Source organism: Aythya ferina (genome assembly GCF_964211825.1).
Source record: "Aythya ferina genome assembly, contig: HAP1_SCAFFOLD_207, whole genome shotgun sequence".
In the NCBI taxonomy this organism is placed as follows: domain Eukaryota; kingdom Metazoa; phylum Chordata; class Aves; order Anseriformes; family Anatidae; genus Aythya; species Aythya ferina.
This window is the reverse complement of record NW_028181326.1, coordinates 1,042-26,835: the sequence shown is the minus strand read 5'-3', so window position 1 is coordinate 26,835 and position 25,794 is coordinate 1,042. Positions and strand designations below refer to the sequence as shown.

Sequence of the window (25,794 nt, the reverse complement as noted above, 5' to 3'; positions counted from 1 at the left end):
CATAGGGGTTACGGCCATGGGTGGGTGTTGGGCTGGGGGCGGAGCCTATTTTGGGGTGTGGCCATATGGGCGTGGCCCGGGGGAGGGGGCGTGGCCTGACGTGGCCCCTCCCCCTAGCCGTCGCCCCGTTCAGCGGGGCCACCACGGGCACCGGGGGCCGCATCCGGGACGTGCAGTGCACCGGGCGCGGGGCCCACGTCATCGCCGGCACCGCCGGGTACAGCTTCGGCAGCCTCCTGCTGCCTGGTGAGACCCCAAAGCCCCCCGGGACCCCCCCCAAAATAACCCCCCGCGACCCCAAAATCCTACCCCGGGACCCCCAGATCCCCCTGGGACCCCCCCCAAAATAACCCCCCGCGACCCCAAAATCCTACCCCGGGACCCCCAGATCCCCCCGCACACCCAAAATCCCGCTGCGGGACCCCCACATCCCCCCAGACACCCAAAATCCCGCTGCGGGACCCTCAAAATCCTACCCCGGAACCCCAAAAGCCCCCTGGGACCCCCCCCAAAATAACCCCCCGCAACCCCAAAATCCTACCCCGGGACCCCCAGATCCCCCCGGACACCCAAAATCCTGCTCCGGGACCCCAAAATCCTACCCCGGAACCCCAAAAGCCCCCGGGACCCCCCCCAAAATAACCCCCCGCGACCCCAAAATCCAACCCCGGGACCCCCAAAGCCCCCCGGGACCCCCCCCAAAATAAACCCCCGCGACCCCAAAATCCTACCCCGGGACCCCCAGATCCCCCCAGACACCCAAAATCCCACTCTGGGACCCCAAAATCCTACCCTGGGACCCCCAGATCCCCCCGGACACCCAAAATCCCGCTGCGGGACCCCCAGATCCCCACCCTGGGACCCCCAGATCCCCACCCTGGGACCCCAAAATGCCCCCCCTGGACCCCAAAATCCCACCCTGGGACCCCCAAATCTCCCAAACCTGCCCCGGGACCCCCCAAACCCTCCCAATGGGGACACCCCAAGACCCCCCCAACCACCCCAAGACCCCCCCAACCACCCCAAGACCCCCCCGACCCCAATATCCCCCCCCCAGACTACCCCCTGCCCTGGGAGGATGGGACCCCCAAAGCCCCCTGGGACCCCCAAACCTCCCCTAGGACCCCATAACCACCCCATAACCCCCGTGGCTTCCCCCAAATCCCCCAAACCTGCCCCGGGACCCCCAAATCCCCCTTTTGGGGACCACCCCAAGACCCCCCCTGACCCCAATACCCCCCCCCAGACTACCCCCTGCCCTGGGAGGACGGGACGCTGCCGTACCCCAAATCCTTCGCCCGCCCCCTCGAGGTGGCCATCGGGGCCAGCGACGGCGCCAGCGACTACGGGAACAAATTTGGGGAGCCCCTGCTGGCCGGTGAGGGGGGGGCTGGGGACGTTTGGGGACATCGGGGACCCTCCGGGGGTCTACAGGGACCTTTGTGGCCTTGGGGACCCCTCGGGACGTTTGGGGACCCCCCAGGGGCACCCAAAGGCCCCCATGGTCTTGGGAACCCCCTTGGGACGTCTGGGGATCCTTTAGGACTTTTGGGGACCCTCTTGGGACATTTGGGGACCCCATTGGGACATTTGGGGACCCCTTAGGACTTTTGAGAACCCCATTGGGATAATTGGGGACCCCCTTGGGACATTTGGGAACCCCCTTGGGACACTTAGGGACCCTGCTGGGACATTTGGGGACCCCATTGTGTCACTTGGGGACCCCCTCAGGACATTTGGGGACCCCTCAGGACATTTGGGGACCCCCTTGGGACACTTGGGGACACCCTTGGGACTTTTGGGGACCCCCTTGGGACATTAAGAGGTCCCTTGGGCACCCTTGGGGACATTTGGGGTCCCTTGGGGACGGGGATATTTGGGGCCCCTTGGGGACATTTGAGGACATTTAGGGACCTTCGGGGACCTTTGGGGGAGGTTGGGGACCCATGGGGACATTTGGGGACCCTCAGTGACATTGGGGACCCTTGGGGACATCTGGGGTCCCTTGAGCACCCTTGGGTGCCCTACATATATGTCTGGGTGTGGGGGGGGGGACATTTGGGGTCACCACCAGCTTTGGTGATCGTGGTGGTGACAGGGGGCGCTGGGGGGGGGTCCGGGTGACACCGGGTGACACCGGGTGACACCGGGTGACACTGGGTGCCCCCCCCCCAGGGTTCGCCCGCTCCTTCGGGCAGGTGCTGCCGGGGGGGGAGCGGCGCGAGTGGGTGAAGCCCATCATGTTCAGCGGGGGGCTGGGGGCCATCGAGGACGCCCACGTGCGCAAGGAGCCCCCCGAACCCGGTGAGAGACCCCCCCCGCGGGGACCCCAAATCCCCACGGGACCCCCGAACCCTTCCCCGGGGATCCTAAAGCCCTGTGGGAACCCCGAATCCTCCCCGGGAACCCCAAACCCTATGGAAATCCCAAATTCCCTATGGAAAACCCAAATCCCCCACGGGACCCCAAAACTGTGTGGGAACCCCAAATCCCCCCCGGAACCCCCAAATCCCCTACAGAACCCCCAAACCCATATGGAAACCCCAAATCCCCTCCTGGGACCCCAAACCCCCATGGGAACCCCATATCACCCCCCTGGGATCCCTAAATCCTACCCTGGGATCCCAAACCCCTATGGAAATCCCAAATCCCCCCCTTTGAACCCCAAAATCCCCCCCGACTCTCAAAATCCCACCCTGGGACCCCAAATCCCACCCCGGGACCCCAAATCCCACCCCAGGACCCCCCAAATCCCATCCTCATACCTCCAAACCCCCCCTGGGACCCCAAACCCCCCTGGGACCCCAAATCTCCCCCATGAGACCCCAAATCTCCCTCCCACACATCCCAAACCACCCCTGGGACCCTGAAGTCCCCCCCCTAAGCCCCCAAATCCCCGCCATGGGACCCCAAACCCCCATGGGTCCCCCAAATCCCCACCCTAAGCCCTCTATGGGACCCCCAAAGCCCCCCAAAGCCCCCCAGACCACCCTTGGGACCCCAAAGCCCCCCCATAGGACCCCCAAATCTTCCCCATGAGAGCCCAAATCCCCCCTCACAACCCCCAACCCACCAGTGGGACCCCGAAGCCCCCCCATGGGACCCCCCAAAACACCCTATGTGACCCCAAACCTCCTTGAGACCCCCAAATCCCTCCCTAAAGCCCCCCACGGGACCCCAAAACCACCCCCAGGACCCCAAAGACCCCCCCTCCAAATCCCCCCATGCGACCCCAAACCTCCTTGGGACCCCCAAATCCCCCCCATGAGACCCCAACCCTCCCCCCCCAAACTCCCCCAGGACCCCGAAGCCCCCCCATAGGACCCCCAAATCTCCCCCGGGGGGGCTGAGGGGGTCTCACCCTTGTCCCACCCCCCCCAGGGGACCCCCAAAGCACCCCCAGGACCCCAAAGACCCCCCCCAAATCCCCTCATGTGACCCCAAACCTCCTTGAGACCCCCAAATCCCTCCCCAAATGCCCCCCATGAGACCCTAAATCCCCCCCCAACCCCTCCCCAGGACCCTGAAGCCCCCCCATAGGACCCCCAAATCCCCCTCCAGGACCCCAAAGGCCCCCTGTAGGACCCCAAAATCCCCCCTCAAGCCCCCCAACCCACTCCCAGGACCCCAAAGTCCCCCCATAGCACCCCCAAATCCCCCTCCAGGACCCCAAAATCTCCCCCCAAGCCCCCCAAATCCCCCTCCAGGACCCCAAAATCCCCCCCCACGCCCCCAACCCACCCCCAGGACCCCAAAGCCCCCCCATAGGACCCCCAAATCCCCCTCCAGGACCCCAAAATCTCCCCCCAAGCCCCCCAAATCCCCCTCCAGGACCCCAAAGGCCCCCTGTAGGACCCCAAAATCCCCCCCCCACCCCCCCAACCCACCCCCAGGACCCCAAATGCCCCCCATAGGACCCCCAAATCCCCCCTGGGGGGGCTGAGGGGGTCTCACCCGTGTCCCCCCCCCCCAGGGATGCTGGTGGTGAAGGTGGGGGGCCCCGTGTACCGCATCGGGGTCGGGGGCGGCGCCGCCTCCTCCATCCAGGTAAGGGGGTCCCCAATGTCCCCAGGGTGTCCCCAGTGTCCCCAATGGGGTCCCCAATGTCCCCAAGGGGTCCCCAATGCCCCCAGGGGGTCCCCAATATCCCCAAGGGGTCCCCAAGGGGTCCCCAAGGGTCCCTTTGTGTCCTCATCCCTGCTTCGGGGCCACCCTGTCCCCTCGGTGGCCCTTCCCCGGGGTGTCCCCAACCCTGGGGTGTCCTGTGGGGTCGGACCCCATAAGGTCCCCGTGGTGGCCCCAGGTGTCCCTAAGTGTCCCTATAGTGTTCCTGGGTGTCCCCAGGTGTCCCTGGGTGTCCCCAAGTGTCCCCAGGGTGAATCTGGGTGTCCCTGTGTGTCCCCAGGTGTCCCCATCATGTCCCAAGGGTGTCCCCGGATGTCCCCAGGTGTCCCTAAGTGTCCCTATAGTGTTCCTGGGTGTCCCCAAGTGCTCCCAGGATGTCCCCAGGTATCCCCTTGGTGCCCCCAGGTGTTCCCAAGTGCCCCCAGGGTGTCCCCTTGTGTCCCCAGGGTGTCCCTTAGGTGTCCCCAAGTGTCCCCACAGTGTTCTCAAGTATCCCCAGGGTGTTCCTGGATGTCCCTAAGTGTCCCTATAGTGTTCCTGGGTGTCCCTAGGTGTCCCCAAGTCCCTCCCTAGTGTCACTGTGTGTCTCCAAGTGACCCCAGGGTGTCCCTGGTTGTCCCCAAGTGTCCCCAAGTATCCCCAGGGTGTCTCCAAGTGTCTCCAAGGTGTTCCTGGGTGTCCCCAAGTGCTTACGGGATGTCCCCAAATGCCTCCTAGGTGTCCCCAGGGTGCCTCTGGGTGTCCCCAGGGTGTCCCTACATGTCCCCAAGCCCCTCCCCAGTGTCCCTGTGTGTCCCCCAAGTGTCCCTAGGGTGCCCTAGGTGTCCCCAGGGTGTCCCTGGGTGCCCCCAAATGCCCTCTAGGTGCCTCTGGGGTGTCCCTGAGGTATCCCCATCATGTCCCCAAGTGTCCCCACGGTGTCCCCACATGTCCCCCATCCCCCCAGGTGCAGGGGGACAACGCGGAGGAGCGGGACCTGGGGGCGGTGCAGCAGGGGGACCCCGTGGTGTCCCCTGGGTGTCCCTTAGGTGTCCCCTGGGTGTCCCCAAGTGTCCCTGTAGAATTCTTGGGTGTCCCTGGGTGTCCCTTAGGTGTCCCCAAGTGTCCCTGGGTGTCCCCAAGTGTCCCCAAGTCCCTCTCCAGTGTCCCTGGTTGTCCCCAAGTGTCCCTAGGGTGTCTCTGGGTGCCCCCACATGTCCATAGGGTGCCCCTAAGTGTCCCCTGGGTGTCACTGTAGTATCCCCATCATGTCCCCAAGCGTCCCCACGGTGTCCCCACGTGTCCCCTGTCCCCCCCCCCCCAGGTGCAGGGGGACAACGCGGAGGAGCAGGACCTGGGGGTGGTGCAGCAGGGGGGACCCTGTGGTGTCCCCAAGTGTCCCCATCATGTCCCCAGGTGTCCCCTGGGTGTCCCCAAGTGTCCCTGTAGAATTCTTGGGTGTCCCTGGGTGTCCCTTAGGTGTCCCCAAGTGTCCCTGGGTGTCCCTAGGTGTCCCCAAGTCCCTCCCCAGTGTCCCTGTGTGTCCCCAAGTGTCCCCAAATGCCCCCTAAGTGTCCCCTGGGTGTCCCTGGGGTATCCCCATCATGTCCCTGCGGTGTCCCCACGTGTCCCCTGTCCCCCCCCAGGTGCAGGGGGACAACGCGGAGGAGCGGGACCTGGGGGCGGTGCAGCGGGGGGACCCCGAGATGGAGCAGAAGATGAACCGGGTGCTGCGGGGCTGCGTGGAGAGCGGCGAGCACAACCCCATCTGCAGCATCCACGACCAGGGGGCAGGGGGCAACGGTAAGGGGGCACGGGGGGGGCGTGGGGGGGACACGGGGGGCACACGGGGTCACAGGGAAAGGAGGGGGCACAGGGGTCATATGGGGACACGGGGGTCACACGGGGACATGGGGGACAGGAGGGGGCATGTGGGGTCACACAGGGACACGGGGACAGGAGGGGGCATGTGGGGTCACACGGGGACACGGGAACAGGAGGGGGGCATGTGGGGTCACACGGGGACACGGGGGACAGGAGGGGGCATGTGGGTCACACGGGGACATGGGGACAGGAGGGGGCACAGGGGTCATATGGGGACACGGCAGTCACACGGGGGCATGGGGGACAGGAGGGGGCACAGGGGTCATATGGGGACACGGGGGTCACACGGGGGCATGGGGGACAGGAGGGGGCACAGGGGTCATATGGGGACACGGGGGTCACACGGGGGCATGGGGGACAGGAGGGGGCATGGGGGACAGGAGGGAGACGCAGGGAGTCACATGGGGACATGTTGGGGACATGGGGACAGGAGGGGGGCATTTGGGGTCACACGGGGACGCAGGGAGTCACATGGGGACGTGGGGACAGGAGGGGACATGTGGGGTGACACGGGGACATGAGGGGGACAGGAGGGGGACATGGGGACAGGAGGGGGCACAGGGGTCATATGGGGACACGGGGGTCACACGGGGTCATGGGGGACAGGAGGGGGCATTTGGGGTCACACGGGGACACGGGGGTCACACGGGGACACGGGACAGGAAGGGGACATGTGGGGTCACACAGGGACATTAGGGGGATGTGGGGAGTCACATGGGGACATGTTGGGGACAGGAGGGGGACAGGAGGGGGACATGGGGACAGGAGGGGGATGTGTGGGGTCACATGGGGACACGGGGACAGGAGGGGGTCATGTGGGGTCACACAGGGACATGGGGGGGGACACAAGGGGTCACATGGGGGCGGGGGACAGGAGGGGGCCATGTGGGGTCACCTGGGGACACAGGGGGGGTCACCTGGGGACATGAGGGGGCCACGTGGGGTCACACAGGGACACAAGAACACAGGGGGTGACATGGGGGGGTCACACGGGGACATGAGGGGGACATTGGGGTCACACGGGGACATGGGGGTGACACGGTGACCCCCCTGTCCCCCCCCCATCCCAGGGAACGTGCTGAAGGAGCTGAGCGAGCCGGCGGGGGCCGTCATCTACGCCAGCCGCTTCCAGGTACCGCCCCCCCGTCCCCCCCCCCGGTGACACCCATGGGTGCCCCCCCCCCCCCATGGGCTCATCCCATAGAGTCCCCCAGGTGCCCCCCCCAACCCCCCAGAGACCCCCAGGTCCCTCCCCAATCCCCCCCCGAGTCCCCCAGGTGCCCCCCCCCAACCCCAAATAGACCACCAGGGCCCCCCCAATCCTCTCCTCCCCCCTCCCTGTGCCCCCCCCAGCACAGCACAAGGACCCCCAACCCCACAACCACCCCCCAGAGCCCCCCCCAGTCCTACAGAGCCCCCCCCACCCCCCCATGGGGTCATGGGGTGCTATAGGGCCATTTTTGGGGGTGCAGTGGGGGGACCCCCAACCCCACAACCACCCCCCAGAGCCCCCCCCAGTCCTACAGAGACCCCCAGGTGCCCCCCCCAACCCCAAAAAGCCCCCCCAATCCCTTCAACCCCCCCCCCATGCCCCTCCCAATCCCTTTCCCCTGCCCCCCCCCACCATGGGGTTGCAGCAGGGGGACCCCCAACCCCACAAACCCCCCCCAGAGCCCCCCCCAATCCTACAAAGACCCCCAGGTGCCCCCCCCAACCCCAGAAAACCCCCCCCAATCCCTTCACCCCCCCCCCCCCCATGCCCCTCCCAATCCCTTTCCCCTGCCCCCCCCACCCCCCCCATCACCCCCCATCACCCCCCACCCCCCCGGGGGGTCACGGGGCGCTATAGGGCTTTTTTTTTGGGGGGGGGCACAGCGGGGGGACCCCACCCTGAGCGTGCTGGAGCTGTGGGGGGCCGAGTACCAGGAGTCCAACGCGCTGCTGCTGCGCCCCCCCCGCCTGGAGCTGCTGCGGAGCCTGGCCCAGCGCGAGCGCTGCCCCCTCAGCGTCGTGGGGAGCATCAGCGGGGACGGGAGGGTACGGGGGGGGGGGCACGGGGGGGGCATGGGGGGGTCACGGGGGGGTCACGGGGGGGGGGCCTGAGGGGGTGGGGGGGGCGTGGGGGGGTTGGGGGCGGAGGGATGGGGGGGAAATGGGGGGATTGGGGGGCGTTATTGGGGATGGGGGGGGGTTGGGGGGGCACGGGGGGGTCATAGGGGGGGGACCTGAGGGGGTGGGGGGGGCGTGGGGGGGTTGGGGGCGGAGGGATGGGGGGGTAATGGGGGGGTTGGGGGGCGTTATTGGGGATGGGGGGGGGTTGGGGGGGCACGGGGGGGGTACGGGGGGGCATGGGGGGGTCACGGGGGGGGACCTGAGGGGGTGGGGGGGGCGTGGGGGGGTTGGGGGTGGAGGGATGGGGGGGTAATGGGGGGATTGGGGGGGATTGGGGAGCATCAACAGGGATGGGGGGGCACGGGGGGGCATGGGGGGGTCACGGGGGGGGGACCTGAGGGGGTGGGGGGGGCGTGGGGGGGTTGGGGGCGGAGGGATGGGGGGGTTGGGGGGGATATGGGGACATTGAGGAGCATTAGTGGGGATGGGGGGTATGGGGGGGGCACGGGGGGGGGGCATGGGGGGGCATCGGGGGGTCAGAGGGGGGGACCTGAGGGGGTGGGGGGGGCGTGGGGGGGGTTGGGGGCAGAGGGATGGGGGGGTAATGGGGGGATTGGGGGGTGTTATTGGGGATGGGGGGGGATGGGGGGCACGGGGGGGGCATGGGGGGGTCATAGGGGGGGGACCTGAGGGGGTGGGGGGGGCGTGGGGGGGTTGGGGGTGGAGGGATGGGGGGGTAATGGGGGGGTTGGGGGGGATATGGGGGGATTGGGGGGCATCAGTGAGGATGGGGGGGGCACGGGGGGGCTCGGGGAGGGGACCTGACGGGGTGGGGGGGGCGTGGGGGGGTTGGGGGTGGAGGAATGGGGGGGACGTGGGGACACTGGGGACCATTATTGGGGATGGGGGGGTTCAGGGGGGGCACGAGGGGCTGGGAAGGTTCTTTGGGGGGTGGGGGGATGTTTTTGGGGTGCCCCCTCCCTGCTGACCCCCCCGTTTGTGTGCCCCCCCCCCCCCACCCCAGATCGTGCTGGTCGATGACCTGGAGGCGCCGGTGCCCGAGGGGGGGTCCCACGAGGGGCTCCCCACCCCCGTCAACCTGGAGCTGGAGTGGGTGCTGGGCAAGATGCCCCGAAAGGTGAGGGGGGGGGGGGGTAAAATGGAGACCCCCCCCACCCACAGGTGACATTGGGACCCCCCCCCCGAGTCCCTTGGGGCTGGCGACCCCCAGATTTGGGGTGACATCAGGAGTCCCCCCCCCAAAAAAAAAATGGGGCACCCTCGATACGGTGACCCCCCCACTACACATCCATATTGAGGTCCCCCCCCAATATTCAGGGACACCCCATAAGTGCCCCCCCCCCTAATTTTATTGCTGGAAGCCCCCCAAGAACCAGCGACCCCTCCTCAGGCGGTGACATCGGGGACCCCCTGGGGGGCTTTGGGGACCCCCTGGTGACCCCGTGACCCCCCCCCCTCCTTTTTAGGACCCCCCCAATATTCAGGGACACCCCATAACTGCCCCCCCCCCCTAATTTTGGTGCTGGAAGCCCCCCATTAACCAAGGACCCCTCCCCAGGCGGTGACATCGGGGACCCCCTGGGACATTGGGGGGTGTCAGGGTGTGACCCTGTGCCCCCCCCCTTTTTTTTATGTCCCCCCCCCCCCCCAGGAGTTCGTGCTGCAGCGGGCGACCCCCACCCTGCGCCCCCTGGAGCTCCCCCCGGGGCTGGGGGTGCGCCAGGCTCTGGAGCGGGTGCTGCGGCTCCCGGCGGTGGCCAGCAAGCGCTACCTCACCAACAAGGTGCCCGTGTGTCCCCCCCGTGTCCCCCCCCCCCCCGTGTCACCTCCGTGTCACCTCCCCCCCCCATGGCCAGGGTCCCCTCCGTGTCCCCTGTGTTGTCCCCCCCCCCAGTTGGTGGTGGTGAGCCAGGTCCTTCCCGGCAGGAGGGTCTTTGGTGGCCCCAATGTCCCCAATGTGTCCCCAGCATGTCCCCAAAATGTCCCCAAGGTGTCCTTATTTGTCCCCAAGGTGTCCCCAGCATGTCCCCAAGATGTCCCCAAAATGTCCCCAATGTGTCCCCAAAATGTCCCCAGCATGTCCCCATGTGTGTCCCCAAAATGTCTCCAGTGTGTCCCCATGTGTGTCCCCAACATGTCCCTCAAGTGTCCCCAAAACGTCCCCAATGTGCCCCCATGTGTGTCCCCAGCGTGTCCCCATGTGTGTCCCCAATGTGTCCCCATGTGTGCCCCCAAAATGTTCCTAGCGTGTCCCCAAAGTGTCCCCAATGTGGCCCCAACTTTCTCTCTGTGTGTCCCCAACGTGTCCCCATGCGTGTCACCCCCTGACATGTCACAGCTGATGGCCCCCCCAATATGTTCCTTGTCCCCCACATGTCCCCCTCCATGTCCCTTGTGATGTGTCCCAACCAATGTCCCCCCAGGTATGTCCATGTCCCCGTGTCCCCCCCCATGACGTGTCCCAACCAACGTCCCCCAGTGTGTCCCCATCCCCACCGTGACCCCCTCCATGTCCCCCACCACACACCCCCACCCCTGCCCCCTCCCTGTCCCCAACCGTGTCCCCAAAATGTCCCCAGTGTGTCCCCAGTGTGTCCCCAATGTGTCCCCAAAATGTCCCCAAAACGTCCCCAGCGTGTCCCCAGCGTGTCCCCAACATGTCCCCAATGTGTCCCCCTCCCAATGACGCACCCCAACTCCTGTCCCCTCCCTGCCCCCTCCCTGTCCCCACGGTGTCCCCACATTGTCCCCACATCCCCCCCTCTTGACTCCCGTCCCTGTCCCCAGGTGGACCGCTCGGTGACGGGGCTGGTGGCCCAGCAGCAGTGCGTGGGCCCCCTGCACACGCCGCTGGCCGACGTGGCCGTGGTGGCCCTGTCCCACTTTGACACCGTGGGGGCGGCCACGGCGCTGGGCGAGCAGCCCATCAAGGGGCTGCTGGACCCCGCCGCCGGCGCCCGCCTGGCGCTCACCGAGGCGCTCACCAACCTCGTCTTCGCCCGCATCACCGAGCTGAAGGTGAGCACGGCCACGGGGTGGCCACGGGAGAGGCGGCGTGGTCGTGGCGTGGTCGTGGGAGAGGTGGCGTGGTCGTGGTGTGGTCGTGGTGTGGTCATGGGAGAGGTGGCGTGGTCATGGTGTGGTTGTTGGAGCGATGGTTTGGTCGTGGAAGAAGTGTTGTGGTCATGGTGTGGTCATGGTGTGGCCACGGAAGAGGTGGCGTGGTCGTGGCGTGGTCATGGTGTGGTCGTGGTGTGGTCATGATGTGGCCACGGGAGAGGCAGTGTGATCGTGGCGTGGTCGTGGGAGAGGTGGCGTGGTCGTGGTGTGGTCGTGGGAGAGGTGTTGTGGTCGTGGCGTGGTCGTGGTGTGGCCATGGGAGCAAGGGCATGGTCATGAGGTGGCCACAGGAGCAGAGACGTGGTCACGGCGTGGCCGTTGGAGTGATGGCGTGGTCGTGGGAGCAAGGGAAGGGTCACGGGATGGTCACTGGGGCAATGACATGGCCATGACGTAGTCATGGGGGCAAGGGCGTGGTCATGACATGGTCATTGGAGCAAAGACATGGCCACAGGAGCAATGATGTCATCATGGCATGGTCACGGGAGGAGTGGCATGGTCATGACATGGTCATGGCAGCGATGGTGTGGTCGTTACGTGGCCACGGGAGCAAGGGCGAGGTCATGGCACGGTCAAGGGAGCAAAGACTTGGCCATGATGTGGCCATGGGAGCAATGACGTGGTCATGGCGTGGTCAAAGGATCAATGACGTGTTCATGACATGGCCACAGGAGCAATGACATCATCACGGCATGGTCACGGGAGCGGTGGCATGGCCATGACGTGGTCATCGAGTCAATGACTTGGTCATGACGTGGTCAAGGGCTCCATGACATGGTCATGACATGGTCACAGGGTCAATGACATGGCCATGACGTGGTCACAGGGTCAATGACATGGCCATGACGTGGTCATAGGGTCAATGACGTGGCCATGACCTGGTCAAGAGCTCCATGACATGGTCATGACATGGTCATGGGATCAATGACATGGTCATGACACGGTCAAGAGCTCCATGACATGGCCATGACGTGGTCATGGGATCAATGACATGGTCATGATATGGTCAAGAGCTCCACGACATGGCCATGACGTGGTCAAGTGATCATGACTTGGTCACGACATGGTCAAAGGCTCCATGAAATGGTCATGACGTGGTCATGGGGTCATGACATGGTCATGACATGGTCAAGAGCTCCATGACATGGCCATGACATGGTCATGGGGTCATGACTTGGTCACGACATGGCCCCAGGAATCATGACACGGTCACGGCACGGCCACGGGAGCGACGGTCCCCATGTGTGTCCCCCTCCTAACCCCACCGTGTCCCCGTGTCCCCAGGACGTGAAGTGCTCGGGGAACTGGATGTGGGGCGCCAAGACGGGGGCCGAGGGGGGGGCCCTGGTGGCGGCGTGCGAGGGGCTGGTGGAGCTCCTGCACCGCCTGGGGGTGGCCATCGACGGGGGCAAGGACTCGCTCAGCATGGCCGCCCGCGTGGGCACCGACACCGTCATGGCACCCGGTGAGTCCCGGCGCGGGGCGGGGGCGCGGGGGGCACCCAGGGGTGCTGCGGAAGGGGTGGGGGGTGGTGGGGGGCACCCCCGTGGTGGAGGTGTGGTGGTGGGCGGCGTGGGGTGGGGACCTGTGGGTGTCATCAATATGGTGGTGGGTTGTGGGTGCCACCATCGTGATGGGTTCGTGGGGATGGGTGATGGGTGTCATGGGGCAGGGACCCATGGGTGCCACCACCGTGATGGGTCCATGATGATGGGTTTTGGGTGTCATGGCACCAGGACCCATGGGTGTCATCATTGTGGTGGGTCCGTGATGATGGTTTATGGGTGTCATGGGACCAGGACCCATGGGTGTCATCAACACAGTGATAGGTTTTGGGTGTCAATGGCACCAGGACCCATGGGTGCCATCACCATGATGGTGGGTTGTGGGTGCCACCATCGTGATGGGTCCATGGTGATGGGTTGTGGGTGTCACGGGGCCAAGACCCATGGGTGCCATCACCATGATGGTGGGTTGTGGGTGCCACCACCATGATGGGTCCATGATGGTGGGTTATGGGGCATCATGGGGCCAGGACCCGTGGGTGCCACCACTGTGATGGGTTCACGATGATGGGTTATGGGTGTCAATGCACTAGGACCCATGGGTGCCATCAACATGATGATGGGTTATGGGTGCCACCATCATGATGGGTCCGTGAGGATGATTTATGGGTGTCAATGGCACCAGGACCCATGGGTGCCACCACCCTCGTGATGATCCACGGGGTGCCGCCACCGTGACCCTGTGACCCCGTGGGTCCCGTGACCCCTCTCCCTGACCTCTGACCCCCGTGACCTCTTGACCCTTGACCAGGCACCCTGGTGATCTCGGCCTACGCCGTCTGCCCCGACATCACCGCCACCGTCACCCCTGACCTCAAGTGTCCCGATGGCAAAGGTCGGTGCCCCCGGAGGTCGCGGGGTGTCCCATGGGGGGCTGGACCCCCCCAAAGGGGGTTTGGGGTGGCCTCAAGGAGGCCAGGACCTCCTCCATCTACTCCGTGGGGACTTTGGGGTGGCCTTGGAGGCCAGGACCTCCTCCGTCCCCTTTATGGGGCATTGGGGTGGCTTTGGAGGCCGGCCTCTCCTTCATGGGGGCTTTGGGGTGTCCTCAAGGAGGCCAGGACCTCCTCTATGGGATTTTGGGGTGACTTCAGGGAGGCCAGGACCTCCTCCATCTACTCCATGGGGACTTTGGGGTGGCCTTGGAGGCCAGGACCTCCTCCATGGAGGATTTGGGGTGGCCTCAATAAGGCCAGGACCTCCTCCAACTCCTCCACAGAGGTTTTGGGGTGACCTCAGTGAGGCCAGAACCTCCTCCATCCCCTTTATGGGGCTTTTAGAGTGACTTCAAGGAGGCCTAGACCTCCTCTATGGGATTTTTAGGTGGCTTCAAGGAGGCCAGGTCCTCCTCTATGGGATTTTGGGGTGATTTAAGGAGGCCAGGACCTCCTCCTTTTCCTCCATGGGGTCTTTGAGGTTGCCTCAAGGAGGCCAGGACCTCCTGTGTGGGTTTTTTGGGTGGTTTCGAGGAGGCCAGGACCTCCTCCATGTCCTCTCGGGGGTTTTAGAGTGTCCTTAGGGAGGCCAGGATCTCCTCTATGGGGTTTTTGGGTGGCTTCAAGGAGTCCAGAACCTCCTCTATGGGATTTTGGGGGGAGGCCAGGACCTCCTCTATGGGATTTTGGGGTGATTTAAGGAGGCCAGGACCTCCTCCACCTCCTAATGGGGACTTTGGGGTGGCCTTAGAGGCCAGAACCTCCTCTATGGGATTTTGGGGTGACCCCAAGGAGGCCAAACCTCCCCCCACGAGATCCTTGGGGTGCCCAGGGCCGCCTTCTACCCCCCGAGGGACCCCATTGGGGTGCCCGCAACCCCCATAGGGTGCCTGGGGGGGGTCGTGGAGCCCCCATGGGTGCCCCCCGGCCTAACGGGGTGTCGGGGGCACCCAGGGGTGCTGCTGTGGGTGCAGCTGAGCCCGGGGCGGCACCGTTTGGGGGGCAGCGCCCTGGCCCAGGTCTTCTCGCAATTGGGGGACGCCTGCCCCGACCTGGACGACCCGGGGGTCCTGGTGGCCGCTTTTGGGGTCACCCAGAAGCTTCTGGAAGGTGGGTGCTGGTTTTTGGGAGGGGTTATAGGGGATTTGTGGGGGCGGCGGGCAGTTTGGGGCGGGATTTGGGGGGCGGAGGGGATTTGGGGTGGAAAAAGGGGATTTCGGGGGCGTGGGGATGTTTGGGGGGTGGTGGAGGTTTGCGGGGGATGGAGGGATTTGGGGTGGGGAGGAGATTTGGGGGGGGAAAAGGGGATTTGGGGGGCGTGGGGGAAGTTTGGGGTGGATGGACATTTGGGGTGGGGAGGGGATTTGGGGTGGAGGAGGGGATTTGGGATGGGTGGGTAGGGGAATTTTGGGGTGGAAGAGGGGGATTTGGGGTGGAAGTAGGGGGATTTGGGGTGGAAGTAGGGGGATTTGGGGTAGATGAAGGGGAAAGTTTGGGGGATGGAGGAAATTTGGGGTAGAAGAGGGGGATTTGGGGAGTGAAGGGATTTGGGGTGGGTGGGGGAGGTTTGGGGGGGATGAAGGAGATTTGGGACAGAAGAGGACGATTTGGGATGGGGGGAAATCTGGGGGGAATGAAGGAAATTTGGGGTAGAAGAGAGGGCAATTTGGGGTGGAAGAGGGGGATTTGGGATGCATGAAGGGACTTGGGGGGGGGGATTCCAGTAGGGATTTGGGGTGTGCAGCTCACTTTGGGGGCCATGAGAAATTTTGGGGTACCCTTGGGGGGGGGGCACTTATTTCGGATGGGCGAAAATTTGGGCAGGGTGCCGGGTTTCGGGCACCCCCTTTTGGGGTCCAGGGGGAGCGCGTGGGGATTTTTTTTTTTTTTTTTTTTTTTTGGGGGAGGGTCCCATGGGGATTTGGGGGTCCGGGGCTGACCCCCCCCGTGTGTGTGTGTGTGTCCCCCCCCCCAGAAGGGGCGTTGAGCGCGGGGCACGACGTGAGCGATGGGGGGCTGCTGGGCTGCGCCCTGGAGATGGCCTTCGCCGGCAACTGCGGCCTCCAGCTCCACATCGCCCCCGACCCCCCCGGCACCGCCCGTGAGTGTCCCCCCACCCCAAAAAAAAAAATCCCCAACCCCCCCGGGATGTCCCCATGTCCTACAAGCCATGCCTGGTGGTTCCTGGCCCCACGATGTCCCCGCGACGTCCCCGTGTCTCATGTTCCCGTCCCACACCCCACACATGATGCTCTGTGTCCCACCCCATGTCCCCGCGTCCCATATCCCCACGTCCCTACATCCCATATCCCCATGTCCCTACATCCCATGTCCCCCTGTCCTATATCTCCACATCCCATATCCCCATGTCCCTATGTCATTTATCACCGTGTCCCTGTGTCCCATAATATCCCCATGTCCCTGTGTCCCATATCCCCATGTCCCTGTGTCCCATATCCCCATGTCCCTGTGTCCCATATCCCCATGTCCCTACATCCTATATCCCTATGTCCCTACATCCTATATCCCCATGTCCCATATCCCCACATTCCCACGTCCCATGTCCCCACGTCCCCACATCCCATGTCCCCTTGTCCTATATCCCCATGTCCCACATCCCCACACCTCATATCCCCATGCCCCAATGTCCTATATCACGGTGTCCCCAAGTCCCATATCCCTATATCCCCACGTCCCATGTCCCTATATCCCCTATATCACCATGTCGCTGTGTCCTATATCCCCATGTCCCCATATCTCCATGTCCCCCTGTCCTATATCCCCGTGTCCCCGTGTCCCATATCCCCACATCCCATGTCCCTATGTCCTATATCACCATGTCCCTGTGTCTTATATCACCACGTCCCCACATCCCATATCTCCACATCCCATATCCCCACATCCCCATGTCTCATATCCCCATGCCCCCATATCCTATATCACCGTGTCCCCACATCCCATATCCCCATGTCTCCACGTCCCATATCCCCACATCCCATATCTCCATGTCCTATATCACCATGTCCCCCTGTCCTATATCTCCACGTCCCATATCCCCACGTCCCCATGTCCCTATGTCCTATATCACCGTGTCCCTGTGTCCTATATCCCCACATCCCCACATCCTATGTTCCCACATCCTATATCTCCATGTCCCCATGTCCCATATCTCCATGTCCCCATGTCCCATATCTCCATGTCCCCATGCCCCCATGTCCTATATCACCGTGTCCCATATCTCCACGCCCCACATCCCATAACCCCACATCCCCATGTCCTATATCCCAACATCCCCACATCCCATATCCCCACATCCCATGTCCCCACGTCCTATATCTCCATGCCCCACATCCTATACCCCCACGCCCCATGTCCCCACATCCTATATCTCCACATCCCCACATCCCATGGCCCCACGCCCCATAACTCCATACCCCATGCCCCATACCCCATATCCCACACCCCCCCCGTCCCCCTGTCCCCTGTCCCTGCAGCGCTGGCCGTGCTGTTCGCCGAGGAGCCGGGGCTGGTGCTGGAGGTGCCGGTGGGCAGCAGCGTGGCCGTGTGCCGCCGCTACCAGGAGGCCGGCGTGCGCTGCGTCCCCATCGGCCACAGCGGCCCCTACGGGCCCGATGCCATGGTGAGGGGACGCGGGGACGGGGCGGGAGGTGGCCCGGGGTGGCCCCGTGGGGCTGGGGGGGCCGGAGGTGGCCAACGGGCATGGCCCCATGTCCTGTGTCGCCTGTCCCCTTCACGTGGCAGCGCTCGTGGCGTTGCCCGTGGCGTTGGCCATGATGTTGGCCATGGTGTTGGCCATAATGTCAACCATGATGTTGGCCACGGCATTGGCCATGATGTTGGCCATGATGTTGACCACAGTGTTGGCCAATACGTTGGCCATGACGTCGGCCATGATGTTGACCATGACATTGACCTTGATGTCAACCATGATGTTGGCCATGATGTCAACCATGATGTTGGCCATGATATTGGCCATGATGTTGGTCATGACATTGGCCATGACGTTCGCGATGACGTTGGCCATGACTTTCACCATGATATTGGCCATGATGTCAACAATGACATTGGCCGTGGCATTGGCCATGATGTCGACCGTGATGTTGGCCATGATGTTGACCTTAATGTCAACCATGACATTGGCCATGATGTCGATCATGACATCAACAACGATGTCGGCCACGATGTTGGCCATGATGTTGACCATGCCGTTGACCTTGATGTCAACCATGATGTTGGCCATGATGACAACCATGATGTTGACCATGACGTTGACTTGATGTCAACCATGACATTGGCCATGATGTCGATCATGACATTGACCTTGATGTCGATCCTGGCATTGGCCATGATGTCGACCATGATGTTGACCATGACGTTGACCTTAATGTCAACCATGATGTTGGCCATGATGTCAGTTGGCCATGACATCAACCATGACATTGGCCATGATGTCGATCATGACATCGACAACAATGTCGGCCACGATGTCGGCCATGATGTTGACCATGCCGTTGACCTTGATGTCAACCATGATGTTGGCCATGATGTCAGTTGGCCATGACGTCAACCATGATATTGGCCATGATGTCGATCATGACATTGGCCATGATGTCGATCATGAGATTGACCACGATGTCAGCCATGATGTTGACCATGATGTTGACCTTGATGTCGACCATGATGTTGGCCATGATGTCAACGATGATGTTGGCCATGACATCAATCATGACATTGGCCATGACATTGACCATGACATTGACCACGATGTCGGCCATGATGTTGGCCATGATGTTGACCTTGATGTCGACCATGATGTTGGCCATGTTGTCAGGTGGCCATGACGTCAACCATGACATTGGCCATGACCTTGATCATGACATTGGCCATGATGTCGATCATGACATCAGCAATGATGTCGGCCATGATGTTGGCCATGATGTTGACCATGACGTTGACTTGATGTCAACCATGACATTGACCTTGATGTCAACCATGATGTTGGCCATGATGTCAACCATGATGATGGCCATGATGTCGATCATGACATTGGCCATGGTGTCGATCATGACATTGACAACGATGTCAGCCACGATGTCAGCCACGATGTTGACCGTGCCGTTGACCTTGATGTCAACCATGATGCAACCATGATGTTGGCCATGATGTCAGTTGGCCATGACGTCAACCATGATGTTGGCCATGATGTCGATCATGACATTGGCCATGATGTCGATCATGAGATTGACCACGATGTCAGCCATGATGTTGGCCATGATGTCAACCATGACATTGGCCATGATGTCGATCATGACATTGGCCATGGTGTCGATCATGACATCGACAACGATGTCAGCCACGATGTTGACCGTGCCGTTGACCTTGATGTCAACCATGACGTTGGCCGTGACGTCGACCTTGGTGACACCCCCCATGACGTTGCTCATCCCCGCGCCCCCCTCCCCGCAGGTTCGGGTGACGGTGGCGGGCGAGGAGGTGGTGGCCGAGCCTGTGGGGGACCTGCGGGGGCTGTGGGAGGAAACCAGTTTCCGACTGGAACGCGAGCAGGCCACCAGTAGCTGCGTGGCGCAGGAGGAGGCCGGGCTGCGGCGCCGCTGGGGGCCCACCTTCAGCGCCCCCTTCGACCCCCTGGAGGAGCCCCCCCTGCTGAAACACCTGGGTGAGGGGTGGGGGGGGGGCCCAGGGGGTCTTGGGGGGGGGCTGGGGGTGTCGGGGGGGGGGGCGTGGGGGGCGTGGGGTGGGTGTAGGGGGATGGGGGACGTGGGGGGTGGGGGGGAAAATGGGGGGCTGGGGGCTTCTGGGGGGGCGTGGGGTGGGTGTAGGGGGATGGGGGACGTGGGGGGTGGGGGGTTTTGGGGGAATATGGGGGTCTGGGGGGGGCCATGGTGGTTATGGGGTGGGTGTAGGGGGATGGGGGATATGGGGTAATGGGGGTCTGGGGGCTTCTGGGGGGGGGTCATGGGGGCCCATGGGGGTTATGGGGTAGGCATAGGGGAATGGGGGGGTTATTGGGGTCTGGGGGAGATTATTGGGGTCTCTGGGGGGGTTATGGAGATCTGGGGGGGTTATTGGGGTTATGGGGGAGGTTATTGGGTTCAGGGGGGTGTTATTGGGGTATGGGGGGGTTATTGGGGTCTGGGGGTGATTATTGCGTTCTGGGGGAGTTATTGGGGTTCGATGGGGGGGTTATTGGGGATATAGGGGGGTTATTGGGGTCCGGGGGGGTTATTGGGTTCTGAGGGGGGGTTATTAGGGTTCTGAGGGTGGTTATTGGGTTCTGGGGGAGTTATTGGGGTCTGGGGGGGTTATGGAGATCTGGGGGGGGGTTATTGGGGTCTGGGGGGGTTATTTGGGTTTGGGGGGGTTATTGGGGTCTGGGGGGGTTACTGGGGTCTGGGGGGGCTTATTGGGGTTCAGGAGGGTTATTCGGGTTAGGGGGGGTTATTGGGGTCTGGGGGGGTTACAGAGATTTGGGGGGGTTATGGGGGAGTTATTGGGGTTATGGGGGGGTTATTGGGGTTATGGGGGGGTTATTTGGGTTTGGGGGGGTTATTAGGGTTGAGGGGGTTATTGGGGTTTTGGGGTGGATTATTGGGGTTATGGGGGGTTATTGGGGTCGGGGGGAGTTATGGAGATCTGGGGGGGGGTATTGGGTTCGGGGGGGCTTATTGGGGTTATGGGGGGTTATTCGGGTTAGGGGGGGGTTATTGGGGTCTGGGGGGGGTTATTGGGGTCTGGGGGGGTTACAGAGGGGTTATGGGGTTCTGAGGGACATGGGGTCATTAGGAGCACATTGGGGTCTGAGACATCCCTGGGATGGGACCCGAGGGGGGGGGGTCAAAGCCACTTTGGGGTGTGGGGGGGGTGACACCCCTTGCCCCCCCCCCCCCCCCCCCCAGACCTACCGGGCCCCCGCGTGGCCGTGCTGCGGGAGGAGGGCAGCAACGGGGACCGGGAGATGGCGGCCGCCTTCGTCATGGCCGGCTTCCAGGTAAGGGGACCCCCCCCCACCCCAAAAAAGACCCCCCCCCATTATAGGGTGGGGGTCCCCACGTCACTCCCCCCTCTGCCCCCCCCCCCCCCAGGTTTGGGACGTCACCACCCAGGACCTGTGCTCCGGCACCGCCACCCTGGACGCTTTTCGGGGGCTCGTCTTCGTGGGGGGGTTCAGCTACGGAGACGTTTTGGGGTCCGCCAAGGGTGAGACCCCCCCCCCAAAAAAAATTTGGGGTCCCTATGGGGTGTCCCCCCCGATATGGGGGTGTTTGGGGGGTCCCCTGTCCTGATATGGGGGTGTTTGGGGGGGGGAGGTTTGGGGGGGGGTTTGGGGTGTCCCGATTTTGGGGTTTGCCCTACAGTTTTGGGGTTTTCCCATCTGATTTTGGGGTTTCCCCTAAAAGTTTTGGGGTTTCCCATCCAAGTTTTGGGGTGTTCCCATCCCATTTGGGCATTTCCCCTATAAGTTTTGGAGTGTTCCCTCCAAGTTTTGGGGTTTCCCACATGATTTGGGGGGTTCCCGTGCAATTTTGGGGTGTTCCCATCCAATTGGGGTATTTCCCATATACGTTTTGGGGTTTCCCACCCAATTTTCATTATTTTCCGTCCAATTTGGGTGTGTTCCCACGGAAGTTTTGGGATTTCCCATCCAATTTTGCAATTCCCATACAATTTTAGGGTTTCCTACCCATGTTTGGGATTTCCCACCCAAATTTTGGGATTTCCCATCTGAATTTTGGGATTTCCCATCTAAATTTTGGGATTATCCCAGCCAAGTTTTTGGGCTTCCCACCCAAGTTTTGGGATTTCCCCTCCAATTTGGGGATTCCCCATCTCAATTTTGGGATTATCCCATCCCAGTTTTGGTGCCTTCCCATCCAATTTGGCTATTTCCCATCTAAATGTTGGGATTTCCTCTCCGATTTGGGCGTTCCCACCCAATTTTCGTGTTTCCCACCCAATTTGGGGGTTTCCCATCCAATTTTGGGGCATTCCTGCCCAAGTTTTGGGATTTCCCACCCAAATTTTGGGATTTCCCATCTGAATTTTGGGATTTCCCATCTAAATTTTGGGATTATCCCAGCCAAGTTTTTGGGCTTCCCACCCAAGTTTTGGGATTTCCCCTCCAATTTGGGGATTTCCCCTCCAATTTGGGGATTTCCCATCTAAATGTTGGGATTTCCTCTCCAATTTGGGCGTTCCCACCCAATTTTTGGGTTTCCCACCCAATTTTTGTGTTTCCCACCCAAATCTGGGGCTTTCCCCTATTACCCCTGACCCCCCCCCCCCCCCTAAATTTGTGCCCCCCCCCCCCAGGCTGGGCGGCCTCTGCCCGCTTCGACCCCCGGGTGCGGGCGGCCCTGGAGGGGTTCCGGCGGCGCCCCGACACCTTCAGCCTGGGCGTCTGCAATGGGTGCCAGCTGCTGGCCCTGCTGGGCTGGGTGGGGGCCACCCAAGGGTGCTCCGGTAAGGGGGGGTCATGGGGAGGTCATGGGGGGGTCGTTGGGGGGCTATGGGGGGTTATGGGGTGGGTTATAGGGTAGGTAATGGGGTTATGGAGGGGTTACGGGGGGGTTGTGGTGCCAGCTGCTGGCCCTGCTGGGCTGGGTGGGGGCCACCCAAGGGTGCTCCGGTAAGGGAAGGGTGTGGGGGGGTCATGGGGGGGTCGTTGGGGGGCTATGGGGTTGGTTATGGGGTTATGGGGTGGGTTATACAGGGGTTATGAGGGGTTATGGGGTTGGTTATGGGGTTATGGGGGGGTTGTGGTGCTAGGTGCTGGGCTGGGTGGGGGCCACCCAAGGGTGCTCCGGTAAGGGAGGGGCGTGGGAGGGTCATGGGGGGGTCATTGGGGTGGTTTAGGGGGTTATGGGGTGGGTTATGGGGTTATGGGATGGGTTATACAGGTGTTATGGGGGGGTTGTGGTGCCAGCTGCTGGCCCTGCTGGGCTGGGTGGGGGCCACCCAAGGGTGCTCCGGTAAGGGGGGGGTCATGGGGGGGTCGTTGGGGGGCTATGGGGGGTTATGGGGTGGGTTATAGGGTAGGTAATAGGGTTATGGAGGGGTTACGGGGGGGTTGTGGTGCCAGCTGCTGGCCCTGCTGGGCTGGGTGGGGGCCACCCAAGGGTGCTCCGGTAAGGGGGGGGTCATGGGGGGGTTATGGGGTGGGTTATGGGGTTATGGGGTGGATTGGGGGGTTATGGGGTGGGTTATGGGGTTATGGGGGGGTTATGGTGCTAGGTGCTGGGCTGGGTGGGGGCCACCCATGGGTGCTCCGGTAAGGGAGGGGCGTGGGGGGGTTATGGGGTGGGTTATGGGGTTATGGGGTGGGTTGGGGGGTTATGGGGTGGGTTATGAGGTTATGGGGGGGTTATGGTGCTAGGTGCTGGGCTGGGTGGGGGCCACCCATGGGTGCTCCGGTAAGGGAGGGGCGTGGGGGGGTTATGGGGTGGGTTATGGGGTTATGGGGTGGGTTGGGGGGTTATGGGGTGGGTTATGAGGTTATGGGGGGGTTATGGTGCTAGGTGCTGGGCTGGGTGGGGGCCACCCAAGGGTGCTCCGGTAAGGGGGGAGGCATTGGGGGGACCATGGGGGGGTCGTTGGGGGGCTATGGGGGGGAGTTATGGGGTTGGTTATGGGGTTATGGGGTGGGTTATGGGGTGGTTTATGGGGTTATGGTGCCAGCTTCTGGGTTGGGTGGGGGCCACCCATGGGTGCTCCGGTAAGGGGGGAGTCATGGGGGGGTCATTGGGGAGGGTTATGGGGTTATAGGGGGGTTATGGGGTGGGTTATGGGGGCGTTATGGTGCTAGGTGCTGGGCTGGGTGGGGGCCACCCATGGGTGCTCCGGTAAGGGAGGGGCGTGGGGGGGTCATGGGAGGGTTATGGGGTGGGTTATGGGGTGGAGGAGGGTCCTATGGGGGGAGTATTATGGGATGGGGGGGTTCCTGTGGGTTGGGGGGGGTCCTATGGGGGGGAGTCTTATGGGTAGGGGGGGGTCCTATAGGTTGGGGGGGTCCTATGGGGTGGGAGTGTCCTATGGGGGGGGTATTATGGGGTAGGGGGGGTTCCTATGGGTGGGGGGGGTCCTTTGGGGGGTATTATGGGATGGGGGGGGTCCTTTAGGTTTGGGGGGTCCTATGGGGCGTGGGGGTCCTATGGGGGGAGTATTATGGGGGTGGGGGTGTTCCTATGGGTGGGGGGGTCCTATGGGGGGGGGAGTATTATGGGTTTGGGGGGTCCTTTGGGGAGTATTATGGGATGGGGAGGTCTTATGGGGTGTGGGCATCCTATGGGGGGAGTATTATGGGTTGGGGGGGTCCTTTGAGGGGTATTATGGGATGGGGGTGTTCCTATGGGTGGGGGGGTCCTATGGGGTGGGGGAGGGTCCTATGGGGGGGGAGTATTATGGGTTGGGGGGGTCTCTTTGGGGGGGGGTCCTATTGGGGGTGAGTATTATGGGATGGGTGTGTTCCTATGGATGGGGGGGGTCCTGTGGGTGATATTATGGGATGTGAGGGTTCCTATAGGTTTGGGGGGTCCTATGGGGGGGGGAGTATTATAGGATGGGGGGGTCCTATGGGGTGTGGGGGTCCTATGGGGGGAGTATTATGGGTTTGGGGGGCCCTTTGGTGGGTTTTATGGGTTGGGGGGCTCCTTTGGGGGGTATTATGGGATGGGGGTGTTCCTATGGGTGGGGGGGGTCCTATGGGGGGGGGGGAATATTATGGGATGGGGGGGTCCCTTTGTGGGGGGGGGGCTTATGGGTTGGAGCAGTCTCGTATGGGGCTGTGGGTGCCCCCCACGGGCTCCCACCCCCCCACGGTGACATATTTTGGGTGTCCCCGGGGGGGGGGGGGGGGCTGTCCGTTACCAGAGGGTCTATCAGAAGAGGGGGTGGCCCCCCCCGCCGTGGTGCTGGCCCCCAACGCCTCGGGGCGCTTCGAGTCGCGCTTCGTGGCCGTGCGCGTGGAGCCGGGGCCGGCGCTGATGCTGCGAGGGATGCAGGGAGCCCTGCTGGGGGTCTGGGTGGCCCACGGGGAAGGTGGGGGGGGGGCACATATTGGGGGGGGGGGGGGGGAATATAAGGGAGGGGGGGGGTCGGGGGAGGGCGTGGGGGGGGGAGGGGAGTGGGGTTATGGGGGGTTATTGGGGTTTTGGGGGGTTATTAGGGGTCATGGGGGGGATTGGGGGCACTGGGTGGCGCACGGGGAAGGTGGGGGGGGCACATGGGGGGGGGATATGGGGTGGGGGGGGCATGGGGGGGTCGGGGGGGGCGTGGGGGGGTGGGGGGTATGGGGGTTATTGGGGGGTTATGTGGGGTTATTAGGGGTTATGGGGGGGATTGGGGGGTCATGGGGGGGTTATGGGGAAGGTGGGGGGGGCACATGGGGGGGGGAAATATAAGGGGGGGGTCTGGGGGGGGGCGTGGGGGGGGAGGGGAGTGGGGTTATGGGGGGGTTTATTGGGGTTTTGGGGGGTTATTAGGGGTCATGGGGGGGGTATTGGGGGCACTGGGTGGCGCACGGGGAAGGTGGGGGGGGGCACATGGGGGGGGGGGGAAATATAAGGGGGGGGGGGCGTGGGGGGGTCGGGGGTGGCGTGGGGGGGTGGGTGGTGGGGGGGGTTATGGGGGTATGGGGGGGTTATGGGGGGGTATTGGGGGGTGATGGGGGCACTGGGTGGCCCACGGGGAAGGTGGGGGGGGCACATGGGGGGGGGATATGGGGTGGGGGGGGCATGGGGGGGTCGGGGGGGGCGTGGGGGGGTGGAGGGTATGGGGGTTATTGGGGGGTTATGTGGGGTTATTAGGGGTTATGGGGGGGATTGGGGGGTCATGGGGGGTTATGGGGAAGGTGGGGGGGGCACATGGGGGGGGGGAAATATAAGGGGGGGGGTCTGGGGGGGGGCGTGGGGGGGAGGGGAGTGGGGTTATGGGGGGTTTATTGGGGTTTTGGGGGGTTATTAGGGGTCATGGGGGGGTATTGGGGGCACTGGGTGGCGCACGGGGAAGGTGGGGGG

At 63.3% G+C, this 25,794-nt stretch overlaps 1 protein-coding gene across 1 annotated transcript in view; it reads left to right on the top strand.

The window, feature by feature from the left end:
- The window catches only part of PFAS (phosphoribosylformylglycinamidine synthase), a gene marked incomplete at both ends in the record, with an annotated part of 36,668 nt that extends 11,851 nt beyond the window's left edge, over positions 1–24,817 (top strand). The window contains 20 exons of the mRNA XM_084540153.1: positions 118–246; positions 1,247–1,378; positions 2,176–2,304; positions 3,974–4,047; positions 5,751–5,907; positions 7,059–7,120; positions 7,864–8,025; positions 9,125–9,238; positions 9,773–9,904; positions 10,909–11,139; positions 12,526–12,706; positions 13,558–13,641; positions 14,696–14,851; positions 15,717–15,842; positions 17,236–17,381; positions 19,229–19,439; positions 20,680–20,771; positions 20,866–20,980; positions 22,094–22,243; positions 24,650–24,817. Of these exons, the coding sequence (XP_084396279.1) occupies positions 118–246; positions 1,247–1,378; positions 2,176–2,304; positions 3,974–4,047; positions 5,751–5,907; positions 7,059–7,120; positions 7,864–8,025; positions 9,125–9,238; positions 9,773–9,904; positions 10,909–11,139; positions 12,526–12,706; positions 13,558–13,641; positions 14,696–14,851; positions 15,717–15,842; positions 17,236–17,381; positions 19,229–19,439; positions 20,680–20,771; positions 20,866–20,980; positions 22,094–22,243; positions 24,650–24,817 (2,751 nt within the window). The remainder of the gene's footprint in view (positions 1–117; positions 247–1,246; positions 1,379–2,175; positions 2,305–3,973; positions 4,048–5,750; positions 5,908–7,058; positions 7,121–7,863; positions 8,026–9,124; positions 9,239–9,772; positions 9,905–10,908; positions 11,140–12,525; positions 12,707–13,557; positions 13,642–14,695; positions 14,852–15,716; positions 15,843–17,235; positions 17,382–19,228; positions 19,440–20,679; positions 20,772–20,865; positions 20,981–22,093; positions 22,244–24,649) is intronic.
- Positions 24,818–25,794: the final 977 nt, after the last annotated feature.